The sequence below is a fragment of the Plasmodium chabaudi genome, assembly GCF_900002335.3.
Source record: "Plasmodium chabaudi chabaudi strain AS genome assembly, chromosome: 9".
In the NCBI taxonomy this organism is placed as follows: domain Eukaryota; phylum Apicomplexa; class Aconoidasida; order Haemosporida; family Plasmodiidae; genus Plasmodium; species Plasmodium chabaudi.
Genome location: NC_030109.2, coordinates 1,156,035 through 1,175,575, shown reverse-complemented (window position 1 = coordinate 1,175,575; position 19,541 = coordinate 1,156,035). Strand labels below are relative to the sequence as shown.

General features: G+C 23.4%; 4 protein-coding genes across 4 annotated transcripts; 2 read left to right on the top strand and 2 right to left on the bottom strand.

Moving 5' to 3' along the window:
- Positions 1–136: 136 nt before the first annotated feature.
- PCHAS_0932200 (DNA-directed RNA polymerase I subunit RPA2, putative) lies at positions 137–4,677 on the top strand (the record flags this gene model as incomplete). The annotated part of the gene is made up of 2 exons (XM_016798194.1): positions 137–1,694; positions 1,796–4,677. 2 exons carry the CDS (start codon positions 137–139, stop codon positions 4,675–4,677), a joined length of 4,440 nt encoding a protein of 1,479 aa, XP_016655434.1.
- A 1,012-nt stretch (positions 4,678–5,689) lies between these two features.
- Positions 5,690–10,438, bottom strand: PCHAS_0932100 (alpha/beta hydrolase, putative; the record flags this gene model as incomplete). Its single annotated transcript, XM_016798193.1, has 2 exons — positions 5,690–5,886; positions 5,980–10,438. 2 exons carry the CDS (start codon positions 10,436–10,438, stop codon positions 5,690–5,692), a joined length of 4,656 nt encoding a protein of 1,551 aa, XP_016655433.1.
- A 1,504-nt stretch (positions 10,439–11,942) lies between these two features.
- PCHAS_0932000 (conserved protein, unknown function) lies at positions 11,943–13,053 on the top strand (the record flags this gene model as incomplete). The annotated part of the gene is made up of 6 exons (XM_016798192.1): positions 11,943–12,006; positions 12,140–12,204; positions 12,362–12,454; positions 12,541–12,645; positions 12,752–12,811; positions 12,916–13,053. 6 exons carry the CDS (start codon positions 11,943–11,945, stop codon positions 13,051–13,053), a joined length of 525 nt encoding a protein of 174 aa, XP_016655432.1.
- Positions 13,054–13,369: 316 nt separating this feature from the next.
- PCHAS_0931900 (conserved Plasmodium protein, unknown function) lies at positions 13,370–19,528 on the bottom strand (the record flags this gene model as incomplete). The annotated part of the gene is made up of 1 exon (XM_739378.2): positions 13,370–19,528. The coding sequence occupies one exon, from the start codon at positions 19,526–19,528 to the stop codon at positions 13,370–13,372; it is 6,159 nt and encodes a 2,052-aa protein (XP_744471.2).
- Between the last annotated feature and the right edge of the window lie 13 nt (positions 19,529–19,541).

Below are 19,541 nucleotides of genomic sequence, written 5' to 3'. Positions count from 1 at the left end.
TACAATGCTTACACGCATATACTTCATTTTATTTAAATAAGTAGCAAACAAATAATTAAAAAGGAATGCATTATATATATAAAATAGTATAGCTAAATATTCTTCATAAATTTTTTTTAAAAATAAAGAAGCAAAAATGGCGGTGATTACATCGAATAATCATAAAACAAATGAAGCAAGTGAAAAAGAAATAGACCGTTATAAAATGGATAGTAAAAGAAGTTCAATTAGTAAAAATCGAAATAATGAAGATAATAATAAAAAAATAAGAAGAAGGATAAATATAGATATTACTGATGAAGAAATAAAATTACATGCAAAAATTATAGAATCCTTATATCCAAATATAAAATTAAAAATCGATAAAGTAATTAATGGGACTTATAATATATTCACAAAATTTTTAGTTCAATCTCATATTGATGATTTTAATTCATTTATAAATGTGTATATAAAAAATATGCCTGAAACATTACCCGTTATAGAATACTCTCCTAATATAAATAGATACTCTTGCTTAAATTATGAGAAAAAACCAACAGAACGTGTAAAATTTTATATAAGTGATATAAAAATAAAAAGTCCAGTTATAAAAAGTGATAGTGGAAATATAAGAAATGATTACCCATATTTATGCAAATTATCTTGTAAGACATATGAAGGTGAAGTTTTAATGGTAATAAATAAACAATATAAAAATGAAATTGTTCAAACTACTGTAAGTACAGGTTATATACCTATTATGGTTTTGTCTGATTTATGTAACTTAAAAAATTTAAATAAAAAAGAATTAACTCAAAAAGGAGAAGATGAAAGTTTATTAGGAGGATTCTTTATTATTTCGGGAAATTTAAAAATAATAAGATATGTAATATGCCCAAAATATAATACAATATTGCTAAACGAAGAAAATAAAGTTCACATAAATTGTTTACTAAGTGATAATAGTGTTTTTATTAATTCTTTAGTTTATTCAAAAAATTATGAATATGGATATTTATCACGATTTCAGGGCTCTTTTATTCATATGCCATTTCATGTGTTAATTTTATGTCTGAGTCCAATAAAAAAAAAAAATTATATATATAACAAAATTAAATTGGGTATAAAAAATGAAAATGCAATAAAATATATAGAAAATTATATAAATTCTATTTTTTTAAAAAATAATATTAATGAAAAAGAAGTATTCGAAAAATATAATTTAAAATATATAGGAAAGTATGCAAATGTTTCAAGAACTATATTTAGATATTATGAAGGAAATAATTATAAAAAAGGAAAATCCATTATCAAATATTGCGTATTACCACATTTGCAATCTAATTCAGAAAAATTCGAAACTGTTTGTTTAATGTTTAAACAATTAGTTCTAAGCAAATTTAAATTAATTAATACAGTAAATAAAGATTCTTTAGAATACCACTCTGTAACAACTTGTAGTGGCTTATTATCAAATATCCTTAAAGAAAGAATTCTAAATTGCTTTTATAGAATGCAAATGGTATATGCCAGATCTCTTCATAAATTTTTGGAAAAAAAATATGAAATGTTCAAACTCAATGTTAAACAAATATATCTACGTTACAAGGAAATGATATTACATGAACTGAGTGAAGACCACTTCAATCAAATATCGCTTAACAATAATGTGGATACATTGGAAAATAATAAAGCATTAACCTCGGAAAATGGTAATTATTTCATCATATATGTGCATTGAATTAATATATGCTTCCACCTTTTGTGCATACATATATATGCCTACATTTTTATTTTCATATTTTCTTTTTAGACCATCTAAACAGCAAGATGGATGCCACAAAAAAACTCAGACTTATGTTTATGAACGAAAAGGAAAAATTATTCGCAAGTGTTGATGGATACTTGAGAGAAATGTTTAGTGATACTCGGATATTTGTTGAAAATTCCAAAGCATTTACAGCTGCATCTTTTTCTGTATCATATCTTTTTAAAACGGGGAATATAACATCTGACCATATACATTATCAACAAAGAAGTGGGTGGGCTATTTTAGCGGACGAAATTAATAACCTTAGATTGCTAACTAATTTTAGAGCTATACATAGAGGTAGTTTTTTTCAAGATGTTAAAGTTTTATCACCAAGAAAATTGCTAGGAGAATCTTGGGGGTTTATATGTCCTGTCCATACACCTGACGGTTCGCCATGTGGTTTATTAAATCATTTGTCTCAATATTGTTGTATCTATAATGTTGCTAGTAACGAACCACATAAATTTAATATAAAAATGTATTTAAAAAAAATCGGAATAAATATTAATTTAGATGAAACAAGTGGAATCCATACTATTTATGAGAATCAAACAATTCCAATTATTGTTGATTCGGTCCCTATTACCTATATTAGTGAAAATGACTTCAAAAGAACAGTTTATAAACTGAAATATGCAAAAAATCATAATCTATACAATTTAAAGTCACACTTTGAAATTATCGCGCACTTAAATGAGCCATCAATGATGGATAGTATAATAATTAATACATGTACAGGCAGAATTATAAGGCCTCTATTAAATTTAAAAATGAAATGTATTGAATTTATTTCTCCTGGATATCAGCCATATGTTTCTATAGCTGTAAATTATGATGATATAATAAAAAATAATCTGGCTCGAAAAATTTTAAAAAAAAAAGAAAATATAGTAAATTTAAATAGTATAAACAATACAAAAAATACGAAAAAAATGACCCTCAAAGAACAATATCATTTTTTTACTAATAAAAAACATAATATGGAAAAAGAAGGAGAAAATTACAATGAAAGTGAAATTGTAAGAAAAGAAAAAAAAAAAATTTCAAAGAGTAAAAATAAAATACTAGATATACTGGAAAATAAAAAACAATATCAATTCCACGAGGATGAATATATTAGTAGCTCTGATTATGAAACCAGTAGCGAATCGGATAAATATTCAGATGATAATATGTCATCCACAACTTATATCGATAGTGATGAAAACTTAAATTTAGATATATATGAACAAATCCCTCAAAAATTTGAATATATGGAATTAAAACAAACATCTTTTTTATCATTTTTAGCTTCTTTAACACCATTTTCTGATCACAACCAAAGCCCTCGTAATATATATCAATGTCAAATGCTTAAACAAACAATGGGTATACAAAGTTTAAATATGTTTTATACCTTTACTAATAAAATTTATAGAATGATAACACCACAATTCCCTCTTGTTGTTACAAGAGATTATGAACTTTATGGAATTGACAATTTTCCTAGTGGTACGAATGCTGTTGTTGCTATATTAGCATATACAGGATATGATATGGAAGATGCACTTATAATTAATAAAGCTAGCTCAGATAGAGGAATGTTTAGAACCCACATATATAAAACGGAAATTATTGATTTATATAAAAAAACAGATTCTCCTGATTTTGTTCTAGGTAATAATATTAGATATACTACTAATAGTTTGTCATCGAAAAATAATATGCGTGAACATAAAGGAAAATTTTTAAATAAAGATGGCTTACCATGTGTAAACCAAAAAATGGTAGAAAATAATCCATTATATTCATATATAAATAAAAAAAATGAATTAACTACTTATGAAATTTTTAAAACTCATGGTGATTATTATGTTGATTGTGTAAGTAATTCACAAAGTAGCAATAACCAAGTTGCAATAATAAGGTTAAGAACAACTAGGCCACCTTTAGTAGGAGACAAATTTGCTTCAAGGCATGGACAAAAAGGTGTTGTCTCGAGATTATTCCCTCATGAAGATATGCCTTTTTCAGAAAGTGGAATCGTTCCAGATGTTATTTTTAATCCTCATGGTATACCATCACGTATGACAATTGGTATGCTTATTGAAAGTATTTGTGGTAAAGCTGCTTCTATATATGGCAAAAGAATTGATGCTACTCCTTTTAGAAAATACACTAAACAGAAAAGTTTCAATAATCCATGGATTGATAGCTGTGGAGTAAAGGGATATCTGAACAAGCAAGATGAAAATACCGACGAAAAAAAAACTACTATCAAAAATTCCACTGAAAATAGCGACGCGACTGAAATTAGTTATGATGAAAAAATAGATTTTTTTGCAAAATTGCTGCTAAATAAAGGATATGATTATTATGGAACAGAATTATTATATAGTGGTATATATGGAGTCCCATTACAAGCACATATATTTTTCGGAGTAATTTATTATCAAAGATTAAGGCATATGGCTTATGATAAAGCCCAAGTAAGACGGACAGGGCCTGTGTGTCATTTAACACATCAACCTTTAAAAGGTAAAAAAAGACATGGTGGTATAAGATTGGGAGAAATGGAAAGAGATGGTTTAATATCACATGGCTGTAGTTTTATAATTAATGAAAGATTTTTAATGAATTCAGATGGGCATGAATGTTTTGTTTGTCCTAAATGTGGACTGATATTATCTCCAATTTTGCAATATAATTGTAGTGGAAAATTAATAAAAGGAAGGTCAATTGGAGGAAATAGTAAAATGGCAGTTTGTAAATCGTGTAATGTTTCATGCAAAATTGTATATGTTCCTTATGTTTTGCGATATTTATTGAATGAATTAATATGCTTAAATATAACCATACGATTAAATATACAATCTGTAGAATCAATGTTTGGCATGAAATAATTCAAGAATCATTATGAAAGCCCAAAAAATGAAAAAAAGAAAAAGGGCACCAAAAGATATACAGCAATGTTGCTTCATTCCTTTCCTAAAGTAGGAAATAATATATGCATTATAATGTTTTTATTTATATATTAATGCATTTATCATTTTGCATTTTTTTTTTATTCCTCTTTAAATTTGTTAATTTTTTAAATAAACCATTTATAATATTATATATAATTTTTATATGTATTTTTACGCAATTTGTATATTACATTTTAAATAAAACTTATTGTTTTATACCAAAAACAATAAGAAAATAAAGTTATTTGTTTTTTAAGTTAAAAAACTTAAACAGTTTTTACCCCTTTTAAAAAATTATCCCATATATATAAACATATTTGCATATATAAAATGCTAATAACAACACTCGTTCGATGCACCCTATCATAGTAAAGACAATAACAATATTATTAGTCATATCTGACTAAATAAGTTGATGAAATATAACAAATGAAGTTGCTATGTATAATAATGCTAAATTAACAATTAAAAATTGGATAAATTTACCTTATAAAACCGTTGTGACAATTCATAAAAAACAAATGTGTCTATTATATTCTCTTATTTTTTTTTCATGATTTTCCATATTTTATTTGTTTATTTCTCTTCAAATGAAATTAAAAAATTGTTATAGTTTTTACAAAACATTTATTGTTAATACAAAAACATATGAATATGATTTATTACATGTGCGTGTATAATGAACGAATAAATAAACAAGTAAAACAAGATGCAATATTAGAATAAAGGCACCTTAATTTTTAATAGGCACAATTATTTATTCACACAATATTATGAATAATAAAAAATACTCAAAAAATATAAAATTAAAAAAAAAACAAAATGGATAGTTATCCTTCTTATCTTAATTTATACAAATTTGGCAGTGTTAAGAAGGAATACTATTATTATAGCATAGTTACTACTTCTGTTTTCATGCATTTTATTGTATATATATGCACAAATGTTTTTATTTTGGATTAACTACCTTTTGGTGGTGCCTTTCTTTTAGCATTCCCCTCAAAACATTATTTAAATAATAATATTTTACATCCGATTCGCTATTTATTTTGCTAATTTCCAAATGGTCGCAGCTTTTAATAATCAAAAATATTTTCGAATAGTATAGGTAGGAAAATACAGAAGGCACTATCATCGTGTAAAGACCTATAAATATATGAAATGGAAATAATAGAATAAATAAAATAGTGGTAAAATGCAGTAAAAGGGAAAAGAAATGATATATGTGTATCTCCTTACCAAAAAACGGGAGTGGTGTTTTCTCAGATTCAGAAAAAGAGTAAACTTTTATATCTGTGTTCTTAATTCGCTGATTGAAATTTTGTTGTAAATTAGTTAGTGTTGAATTGTAAGAATTTAGTTGAATAACATATGGGCATAGAAAGTTTTTTAAAAGAAATGATGTTGAAGATAATGGAGACCCAAAATGTGGTGAAGCGTAAAAAAAAACATTTTTTGTTTTATTTAAAATATTATCATCCTTTAATAACACATACTGAGTTAATAAACCACCCATAGAATGTCCTACAAATACAATATCGTTATTTTTCCCAATATTTAATTTTTTCAATTTAATTAATAAAAAGTCTGATAACTCATCTAAGGACATTCTATCAGTATAGAAATATTTTTCTTCTTCCTTAAAGTCTTTTTCTTTCGTGTTTTCATTTTTTTTAAAAAAAATATTCAGTGGATTTAAATGAGAATATATGCTGTTCTCATTTACGTTCGTTTCGGTTATTTCATTTTCACTATTTTCCACATTTTCATCTTTCTTTCCATCAGATAATAAATCATTTCCATTTTTATTCGCTACATTTTTGCTCCATTTATCTTTTTTAAAACCAGTTTGAGCATAATATGTTCCAATTGGATATAATGGGGAAAAATAATTAAATATGAACACATTCAATTTTTTTCTATTTAAATGGAGTATATAAAAAGGCCATGCTAAATATGAGACAGAGCCATTGTATAGCTCTAACTCACTTTTCAATTTATTATTATTTAAAAATAATTGTTTAAATTTTTTGTTGTCTATACTTGTATTTTTTACAAACATAGGAATAATATTTTGGTTAGGCTTATAATTTAGCATTAATGCTTTAATAATATCATCATTAATTATCAATTTAAAATTATTTTTTATTTTTATATATTTTCTTATTTCTTTTTTTATGTCATCAAATATAATTACATTTTTTTCTTCTTTTAAACTGTTTGCATTATTTAAAAATTGCATAAGTTTATCATCTCCATTATTGTTTTCTTTTCCTGAATTTATATCCACTATGTCAGTTGATATATTACTATTTATGTTGTTTTTACTCGAATTATCATTCTCATTGTTTGTTTTTTCTTCTGTTGCATTGTAAGAATAATTGTTTGATAAGTCATTAGCCTTTTTATCATCATCCTGACATTCATTCCTTTTATTTTTCTTTTCTTTTTTCGTCTTACAATTTTTAAAAGTTTTTTTCTTGTAATAAAAATTGTAATCTGAGAATCCTTTGTATATATTCGAACATCTCCAAGTACGAAGAGCATGTCCTCGTAGCCCGTGTACAAATATAACGTTTATGCTTTTTTTTTTCTTTCCTTTCTTTGTTTGGTATTGGTTGTTAATTTCATTTTCTTTCTCTTTATCCAATTCTATGATATTCTGTGCATCTTCTATGTTTTTTTCCTTCCATTGATAATTATGTTTTCTTTTTTCCCAGTCATTACGAAAATGCTTATTTTTTTTTATAAGATTTTTTTTAGCATATAAATATATAGGAATCAATCTATCGTTTATGTCATAAAAATTATAATTAAATTTACCGATCATATACATGCTTTCATCCAACAATTTTTTTTTTTTATTCCTTCTTGTTATTTGAAAATACGAATGACCAAATGAGTTTTTATTATTTATTTCTTCCCATATATTTTGATCTTTTAAAAAGTTGTCAACTTGTTCTAAAAATAACTCAAAATGTGTACGATATATTTTTTTGTTATTATTTTTTAATTGGTCATTTTCTTTATTACATTTTTTATCATGCGCAATTTTTTGCTCATTAAATTTGTCTATATCTTTGTATAAACTGCTAAATAAGAGAGGCTCATTGATTTTTTTCTCATGGGTATTTTCTTTTGGAATTTCCTTTTCTTTTCTTTTTGTCATACTTAAAAAATATTTATAATGAGATTTGATATTTGTAAAAGCTCTTATACTATCATAATATAAAGTGGATGGTAATTGCCCTTTTTTTAAATTATATTGTGAAATTAAATTTATTGTATCATTGAAAAAAAAAAATTCTGAACTAAGACTGTATAGAAAATTAAATGAGATTGCCATTATATTTAGTAATACATTTTTATACATAAAATATAAAAGAGAAAGCGAATTAAAAGTTAATTTATCTTCTGATAAGCAATTAGCAAAAATTTTAATTATATAAGTTAATTCTTTATGTATATCACTATTAATATTTTTATTTTTAGGCTCTTGTATATTTATCCTAGTTTCCACATTATTATTATCGTCATTATTATTGATCGTATTTCCTAATAATGGTAAACCTAATGGTGGAGCATTAACAGAAGCTGCGTTGTTTGTACCCTCATTTAACGATGGTTTATTTTTCTTTTCTGTTTCATTACCTTCAATCAATCCTTTCGTTTTTTCATTCCCCAATGTCTTACTATTATTATCATTTTCCTCTGAATTTTTATTAGATAAATGTGTGGGTTTATTATTTTGATTATAATGAAAAAATTTATTTTTAAAATTATTATTTGAATATAAATTAATGAGAAATAACAAATCTAAGTTCAGGGAATTTAAATTGTTTATACACATGTTTCGAAAAATTATATGAAGACCAGTATTTACAAATATCGATGACTTTTTTGTTATTCTTAACAACTCATCAATTCTTTTTAAAATAATTTCTCTGTTTAATAAATTGTCTTTATTTTTTGCATTATAATCACGATTAATTACACCAAGTAATATTTTATCATCATTTTTTTCATTTTTTCCCTTTTTGTTATCATTATTATTGTTATCTTTATCATCCTTATTATTACTATTATTTTCAGTGCTTTCTAACTCTTTTGGATTACTTATATATTCCAGTTTATGTTTTTTCTCTATATGCTTAATAATTTTCCTTAAGCAATTATCAATCATATTATTATTCTCTTTTTTATTTTGTATATCTTCATTTAGAGTGAAATAATCTAAAGATTGGTATAGAAGCTCTGTTAATAGTATTTTATTTTTATTTCGTTTTCCTTTATTATTTAAATTTTTTAGTAATAAATTATTCGTGGATTTATTATCATCATTATGTCTATTCTTTTCGCTATCTTTTTCATTACTAAGCGTGCCATTCGATTTTTTCCCCTTCCATCCTGTTTTTTCATTAGTAGCATGATTGATAGAAGCAATATTGCTGCTATTGTTTACACTATCATTAATATTATTCCATCGTCTGTTACTTATGCTATCATTCAACTTAAGCAACAAATTGAAATATACAGGAAAATTTTTATTCACTGATTTTGCAATTATATCAGACCGTTTTTTTGTTATACAATAATAATAATTAATTTGTAGAACATGAAACTTGTCTAATTTTGTTACAAAATGTATATTTGATACATCATTAAATTTGAAGAAAATATTAAATTTATTTTTTAAACTATTAAAATTTATTATATAGTTATATTTTAAAAAATCTTCATATTTTTGTGTGTTAATATAATCATTTTTTGTTTTTAAATTTGAAATATCATAACTATTACATTCATAAGACCCATATCTATTTATATTATAAAAACTATTTTTTGTATGTTCATATTTTTTATATACACTTTCTAATTCATTTATAGTTTTAAATTCGCATTTAAATATTCTTTTATTTGGAAATAACGTCACTGTTTTGATATTGTTAAACACATATAAATAATAATAAAACAAGAATGTGTAAAAATAAAAACTGTAATTATCCTTTAAATCTTTATACTTGACGTGTTTTTTTTTATTGAAAATATAATTTAATTTCATTAAAAATATTAGCATAAATGTATCATCTAATAATTCATTTTCTAATTTATCCAATGATAAATGTTTTAATAAATAGCAACTTAGTTTTAAAATCTTATTATTTCTCTCATTCGAAAATAGAATGTTGTCACTGTTATCTTCATTGCTTTCCTTGCTACTATCGTTATTTAAATTGGTATTGTTATTATTTCCTAAAAATTCCTGACTCAAAATTAATAGTAATGTGCACACCTCTTTGCTTTTTAAATAATTTAGACACTCTTCATCTTTAACAAATTCGTATAAAAAATTTAATGAAAAATCACTTAAAAATTTTGTATCTTTATATGTTTTAACAATGTCATTAAACAAATGGATAGCTCTTTTTTTTTTTTTTTTTTTAATCATATATAAAAATGAACGATCATCTTTTTTATAATAACATGGTAATTTATTTTTCTCTCTTTTCTTTCTCTTATTATTATTAGGCTTATCTTCAATCCTTAATAATAATCTGCAGTTATCTATATTTTTTTTTCTACATTTTTTCGAATTTTTAAAACTGTTTCCTTTTTTTTCTTTCTTCTCTTCAGTCACAATTTTTGGTAATACATTAGTGCAAACAAAACTTATCTTCTTTAGGAACCTTTCATACATTTTTTTTTATTTCTATTCATTTTTCCACTTATAATATAACTTACTCCATTTTACTATGTGATTGTATGTATGAATCTTTTTTATCTGAACAAATAACGCTAATTGTGTAGAATTAATCAAGGTATAATATGCAAAATCAAAAATATATAATAGACATAATATTTAAATAATAAGATACGTAAAAATGTAGTAACCAATGTGCATTAAAATAAAGCTAACACAGTTAAGAAAATTGCAATCGTATATTTCCATATACTCTCAAAAGTGTGTCTAAATATAAAGTTAATTATATATATTTATCTTATATATATGGGGGTATACATTATATTTCCATACAAAATTAATAACTTAAAAGGAAATCAAATAAAACGGTTAAAGCATTGAAGCGATGAATATAAGGAGTTTAACATTAAATTGAGTTACAGTATTTGTATATTTTGCCTTTAAAATGCCATCAAAATGGCGCAATCATATATATAAACATATATATATTATATGGGTATGCGCAGATAGGCATTTAAACAATATTCCAAATCCTTTTTTCTATTTACAAATTAATATATCAAACAACTTTTACATACTTATATGCATAATATATATCAATATGTACTTACTACTGGATAAACATAAAAAAGATGAAGTGTTTAACAGATATAAATAAAATATCCATTAAAAATATGGATTAATAGGCATAAAAATTTACAATATATATTTGGTGATGAAATTAAAAAAGGATAAATATATTATATAATTTTTATTCACAAATAATAATGATAAAAGAATTTCTTTAAAAATGTATTTTGTTAATATATGTAGTAAAATAATTCCTAAGAAAATAAGGACGGGGTGTTAAAAAAAAGAAAACAATTTTGAATTAAAAAAAATTCGTATGTACAAAATATTTATGTTATTCATTTACAGAATATGTAAAATAATAATATGGAAACTTTTCAATGATTGATTGTATGCATGCATATATAGTTATCAAAAATATATATGTTTAATCATGTTTCAATAGAAACATATGTGCAAATTTTCTCGCTTTATGTTACTGAAGATTTAGAAAAAATAGCAACGGTTTTTTTTAACCTGCCAAGAATATAAGTATCAATATATATATATTTTAAATAATATTATTTTATTGTTATTTTGCACATATGCATTTTACTTGTTTATTATTCAAATCTTATGCTTCCAGTTATCACATACTATAAATGAAATACATTTTAATGTTGAAAGAAGTTAAGAATTCATTTTCGTTTCTTTTTATTAATTTATATATGTTTTAATAAAACTTTTTATTATAAGAAAAACAGCTTCAACATTAATTTGTTCAATGCTGTTATGTTTTCATACGATGTGTTTATTTTAACTATAAAAAACACACATATGCTTTGTATCTTTCCATGATGGAATAAAAATGTAATACATTTCTTTTAGTTATATAGTTAACACTAAAAATTATATATGTACATATGAAATTAACTTATAGTATATATAAAGAATGGCATCGCTTAAAAGTACAACGGGAGTTAGGCACAATGCATTTCGCTTGAATGCCCACAAAAGTAACAAAAAAATTATATAATAATAAGAAATATGGCAAAAAATGAAGCATATAATAGATATTATTATCCCTATATAAAATAGTTATAACATAAACTTCGCATAAACACATATTTGTGCTTATTTACTTTGTAGAATTAGTTTATAATCGACTTAAGAGATTCAATTGGCCACCTCAAGATTGTTCAACTATACACCCGGTAAAATACAAATATAATTGATATATTTACTTTTTTTTTACCCATTATTAAGTCATATGTTGTGTGATTGCAACTACACTCGCCCCATTGTTCACAACATTTAGAAAATAAGTTAAATTGTAAATCTAATCCTTTTTTATCGCTTTATTAATAACAGATTGAACCGTACGGAAAACAATTTTTTATTTTTAATGCCTATAAAAGAGATACCCGCTTTGATAATGAAATTTCAAATACTGTAAAACCATTGGTAATCATTCCTTCACTTAAGATTCATTTTGATTATTCATTAATCCAAATTCCTTATAATTATTTTTATTTTTTTCCTCTAATTAGATAAATTCGAATAATGAAAAAATACCATCAGAAACAGTTTTATGCGTTTGTGATTTTGCCAAACGGCCATTAATGTTTTTAAATTATCAAGATTTTAAAATATTGGTAATGAAAAAAAAACCTATAAAAAACCATTTAATGAAAATTCAAAATTAAATTATATAACTATATATTCAAGCAATAATATTAATGTGCATATATTTCGATACAGGAAGCTAGCATAGACCAAATCAAGGAAGGATTTAACAAAATTGAGGGAAAACTAGACAAGGTTATACATACATTTTTTATAATTCATATATTTAATGTCTATCCCTTTATATTGCATTGATGATTTATATAATGCGGTATATATTTTTTTTTATTTTTTTACAGACTAACTATTTAGATACAAAGTTCGGTTTAATGTTAAAATATAATTTAAATAAAACATATGGTATGCAAAGAGTTAAAAAGGGTGAACACAACTCGTGGGGAATGAAAAAAGGTGTGTTTAGAAGCAGGAAAACATAATACTATGACAAATAAAAAAAAGATATTTTCAAGAAACAAAAAACATTAGCAATTATATATATCCCGTTATTACACACATTGTTTTATTATCTCTCATGGATATAATTCTTGATCCATCTTCATTACTTAAACCTATTTATTAATTAATTTTATTCTTAACTTCATAACGCAATTTATATTGTTTCAACACTTTATTATTTATGTATATATATTTTTTTTGTTGCTTAAAAATAAATATTTCACATTCATTATTTGGTTATACAATATTATATATGTGTTTATATATATAACCACTCGTTTCTCATTAATATATTTTTTAATTTTTTCCTTGCACATAATATGTTAATCTGTTCAAATTAATATAATGATAATATCCCAATTCGTTGTTTATATTAACTCTTGTTTGGTACGTTTCTCCACATAATGAGTTATCATTTATACATAAATAATTTTCTCCATCACATATAAATAAATAATTAAATGTTGATTGTTCTAGACTATTTTTATATGCATTAAAATTTTCAATTTTATTAAATATATGATTTTGAATATCTTCAATTGATTCATTTTGATCATACACTTTTAAGTTTAATTTGTGTATTAAGGAGTTTATTAATGTAAGAGGATATATACTTGTATGTATATTACTATTATCAATAGAAATAAATAATTTTAATAACAAAATTGTTATTTTAATTTCATAAAATGAATACCTATTTTGTAATAATATATCAAGTATATTTTTTAATTTTTTTTTTTTTAAATATATCATATCGTTGTCTAAATAAACAATACTAAAATTGTTATCATACATTATGCTGTCGTTTTTATTTTTTTCATCTTTCAATTGGTCATTTTCAATATTTGTTGTTATTAAATATTTATTAATATATATATTATTATTAATAAAATCTTTCTCAATATTAATTAAATCATCTAAATCTATATTGTTTAAAAAATTACTATTATTTATATTCCTTAACATATTATTCATTGTTTTAAACATTTTATAAAAATTATCAACTTCTGGTACGTTACATAATTCAAGCTTATTTATAAAATGCTCGTCTTCTGAATTTATTGATATATTTATTTTTTCTTTGTTACTAATATTTTTTTCATCTATTGTGTCGCTTATACTGTCGTCATTTATTTCTATTTCATTATTAATATTATAATCATCCAATTCTATATCGGAATTTATATTTGTCTCATTTTCATCAATGTTGTAAGTTATCGAATGATTGCTCTCTCCAATTAAATATGGGTCTTCGCTTTTATTTATTATGTGTGTGTATTTTTTTTTTTTTATAATAATTTTTTTTTTTTTGGTAGCTCCCTCGGTTTTTACTTTCTCATTTTTGGCTAGCATTATTTTTTTTTTTTTTAATTTTTTATCATCATTGCATTTTTCTTCACCCATACTCACTTTATTCTTATCGCCTTTTCTATTTGTAGCCATCACATTTTTATTCAACACTGTACCTTTTTTTGTTACTCTCTTAACAAGTTTCTTCGAACTTATTTTACTTTTTCCCAAACTAGACAGCTCCTTTTTAATATTTTTATTTGAAAAACTTCCTTTAGATATATTAACACCTTTCATAGTAGATATACTAGTATATTTTTTTCGAGTGTTTGCTTCCTTATTTCCATTTCTTTTACTCTTTTCATTTTCATGATTTTTTTTTAAACTTGGTGTTGAGTCACTAGAATTTATTACACTATCATTTTCTAAATTAATTGTATCGCCTAAATAATTGTAATTAAAATTAATAAACTTTTTTTGCTTGTTTATTATATTTTTATTCTTGATAAAATTGGATTCATAGTCATTTTCATCTATTTCACTGAAAACAGTATTACACATATTTGCAGCTAAATAAATTGGTAATCTGTATATCTCATTTTCGCTCATTTCTTCAATTTCCTTATTTTTCCAATTTTTTTTTGTTATACTTGCCTTTTTTAATTTACACAATTTATTATTTTTTTCAATTTTACTACTATTATTAGTCGATTTTGTAATGTTTTTTTTATGATCATATTTTTCTTTCTCTTCTTTTGCATCATTGTTAATTTCAATATTACGATATTCCCTAAGCAAATTATAATTGCTGATCATTTCACAAGTCGATGCATTATTTTCGAAAGTGTTAGAACTGATAGTATTACCATTAGCAATAGTAATATTAGTCATTGTAGTATTCTCGAAATCGTCATGTGTAACATCTTTCAAATAGTTTGATTCCTTTTCAATCCTATATTTACTATTATTATTTTTATAACCGTTTTCTAATGAACTACTTATGCAAATATCTATCATCTCTTTGTTATTTTGATCTACTTTATCATTGGATTTTTTTTTTTCATCATCATTAATATTGCAGTTTGTATTTTCCTTTTTTTCAATTACCTCCAAAAGCATATCTTCATCACATTGGGTGATTCCATTGTCTATAAAATTGTTTTGACATTTAATGAATTCATTTTGAAATTCTTCTTTGTGTATATAATTTTCTGGTGACTCTTTAAGTATTGCTTTTTCTATTTTATATTGATTTGGCATCCATAATGATTCTTCTTGTTCACAAATATTGTATGAATTTAAAACATGATTATCAACTTTATTATTGTCAGCATTATTTACAATATAATGCTTAATAGTAACTGAAGTACAATTATCACTATCATTTTCATTATCATCATTTTTTTTATGCACTATTTGAGTATTTATATCATTTAAGAAAATATTATTTGTCTTTTCATTTGTCTCATCAACAACGCTTTTTATTAATGCTGGGTTTGCATTATTATTATTTATGCCGTTACGAATTTCACATTTTTCATTTCCTATATAAGAACATCTTTTGTAAATATCTCTCATATCATAACCATGATTAATTATATTTTCATTTTTGTTTTTTATGCAACAATCTTCACAAACCTTTAAACTTTTAGAATGTAAAATTGGATCTCTTAATGCATTTAAACTTTTTGCCCTTATATATTTATGGGTTTTATTTTGTAAATTATTACAACCATTTATAAGCATGTTATTTGTATAGCTATTGGTTGGTCTATTATTTCCACTAACAAATAAATTACCATTAAGCATACTATTATTGCATGTATTTTGTATGTTTTTTATATATCCAGCGCTTAGGTAGTTGTTATGTGAACTAGCCAAATGATGATCATAGCTATTACACAAATTAGCATTCCTAGTGTTATGATGAATTGGTTCAGACTGTAAATTAGTATAATGTATTTTTCTTATATTCATATTTTCAGTAGGCAATCTAATATTTTTCTCTATTGCACTATTTGTTTTTGATAAATTTGGTATGCCTAAAACATTTTTTAAATCATTATTTTTTTTATTAATAAAAAAATTATTGTCACAAGTTTTATCATTTTTAAATCCATAACAGTCTAATAATCTATGATTTAACGATTGACTTTTTTTTTGTAAATAATTTTTTCTATAAATGTCCTCATTATTTATGGGTTCAAAACAATTTGTATATTTACTATGTATAGCAATATTATTATTATATATATTGCCATTAGGATATATTACATGCCTATTATATTCATTTAAGCTTGTACTCAAATTATTTATTATATTAGTATTATTTATAGAACTATTTATATTTGTCTTTGATTTTTGAAGAATTGGATAATATCCTATTGACTTAGATAAATCTATTTTATTCATATTTAAAGGAGCATATTTTTGTTTACTATTATCTTTACATCTTATTGCCCACATATCATGATTATAATAATTTTCATTATTATGAATATTCATATTTTTATAACTATTAGTATTCATTTTTGTGTTACACAAATGATAACCATGTAATGTATTTGATTTGTTTAATGCATTATTATAAGAAACATTTTTACATGCATAATATTTATTAGAATTATTAGACATTTCATTTTTATTATTAAATAAATCGCAACTATTACTAATACTATTATTTTTTTTTGAACTATCCGGTAGATAAATATTAGTAACAATGTTGGCATTTATTGTGTTATAATTGTTATTATTTCTTAAATTATTTTCATAAAAATTATTACCTTTTGTTAGAAAATTTATATTTTTATTTTGTTCATACTTAAGGTCTTCTCTCTTATTATTTATCATACCCATATTGCTATGTAACTCGTTAATGTTAAACAATTTTTTTTGCAAAATATGATTTGCATTATTATAGCTACATACAGAAGGATTGTTAATGATTTCATTATTATTCCTTAGGTGATTGGTGCCCAATTTATTTAACCCATTTGTATCATATATCTTAATCACGGGCTCTACAGTTTTTCTACTAAGTATGCTTGATTTATGTTCGTCATTGTTGTATATTTTATGAATTTTCATTTCGTTTTTTTTGAAACCTTCATGTGAATTAATTGCATTACTCTCACTAATCATACCAATGTTCTTATAAGCACTTGGTTTGGCATGAGCATAAGTATTTCTATAGAATTTATTATTCCAATCCATATAACCATTAGAATTTTTATTTTCATTGGTATGGTTGTTATTATTTGCACCGTTTCTTGTATTGCTAATAGATTTTTTCGAATATTCCATACTGTACATTTTGGGGTTTTCATATATGTCATACATTGTTTTGTATGTTTTTTGTATCTCACTAGTATATTTTTGAAATATTTGATGATATGGTAAGCTACTTATTTTATTATACGATGTACTTAATTTTTTTTCTGCTTCATCTTTTGTTTGGGAAAATAAATTATATAATGGGCTAATTATATACTTATTAATTATATTATTTTGATCATCATCATCATTAATAATATCGTGCTTATATTCTTTAGAAAACCCATTATTTTTATTATTATCATTTTTGTTATTTTTGGTTATATTTAATATGTCTTTATTTTTGAAATTTATATTAGATCTATTGCGAGGAATATATTTTATATTTTCATTATTTACTGTATAATTTTTATAAATATTATTTTCCCTATTATTGGAGTTGTCTATATATTTATCCTTATTAAAATAGATTCCTTTGTTGTTATACATTAACTTTAATATCATTTCTTTTTGCATATCATCACTATTTATAGTATTATCAGTCCTATTTTGAATAAATTCAGAGGTATATATATTGTTTACTTTGGATAAATTATTTGTATAATTCGTTTCTGCTTTAATATTCTGTCCTTTCTTTTCTATTTCATTTTCTTTAATGGCGTTACAAATTTTGTTTTCATTGTCTTTATTTATAATTCGTTTACCCTTTTCATTCTTCATATATTCATTAATATCTGCATCTCTAACATTGTTATTATTACTTTTTTCTTTATTATGCATGGCATTATAACCATTATTAGAAATTACCTTGTTAATTTTCCCATTTTGAGGATTTGATCTAATTGTGCTGTCTTTTTGATTTGACTGTAAGTTATTGTTGTTCCCATAGTTTTCCTTTTCTTTATCTTTATAATAATTTTCAGGTATAGCTTCATTCTCTCTTTTAATATTAAAAGAATGGTCGCTAAAATGTGTTACTTGGTTTTTATCGTTCACTAAATTATTATTTTCTTTCCACATATCTACATCAAATTTTTGTTCAAAAAAGCGGGTATTTTTATGCCTTTCTAAATTACTATTATTACTACTATTGTGGCTAATATTATTATTGTCGTTATTATTTTTTTTTTCAGATAAATAACTTATGTTAGATATATTCGAAAAATCTTGTTCTTCATGTTTATCTTTTTTATTTATAATATTGGCATTTGCTATTAAGGAATTTGCTTTATCTGATGAAGAATATGGATTATTAAACTGTTTAGAGTTGTCTTTACTCAAATTTAAAATATTATATACTTTTTTCCCCATATATTCTTGGTTGTTTCGATTGTAGTAATCGTTTTCAATGCTGTTTTTACTGCTATTAAAATAAATACTATTCTTCAATGATTGCGCTTTGTTTTTTAAATTAATAAATTCACTTTTTATGCTATTTTTTTTTTTTTTTACGTATTCATTTTTTCCCATATGTTCATAGTCAAGTCCTAAGGACGAACTTTCTTCATGATCCATATAAAATGTAGTAGCAGATTTTTTTATTTTATAATTTCGCAACTTTCGTAATATATTAATTTTTTGAAAAAAGCTTTCTCTTTTTTTATTCTTAGAATCATAATTTTTTAAATAATTGTTATTAGGTATGTTCGTATGTTCGACTTCATTTTTTGTCACTTCGCTATCACTTGCATCTTTGTTTGAATCCCCATTTTTCTTTTTTTTGTCTTTTGATTTTTCATGACTTTTAGAAAAATGGATACTATTTTCAGAGGCACTATAACCTGATTTGTTTGACTTTTTTTTTTTGTTAAAAAGAGAGAAAAATGTAGATTTATGCCTCTCCTTATCTTGTGTGTATTTTTCTGGTGGTTCAGAAAACGTACTTTTCCACATTTTTAAAGTTTAT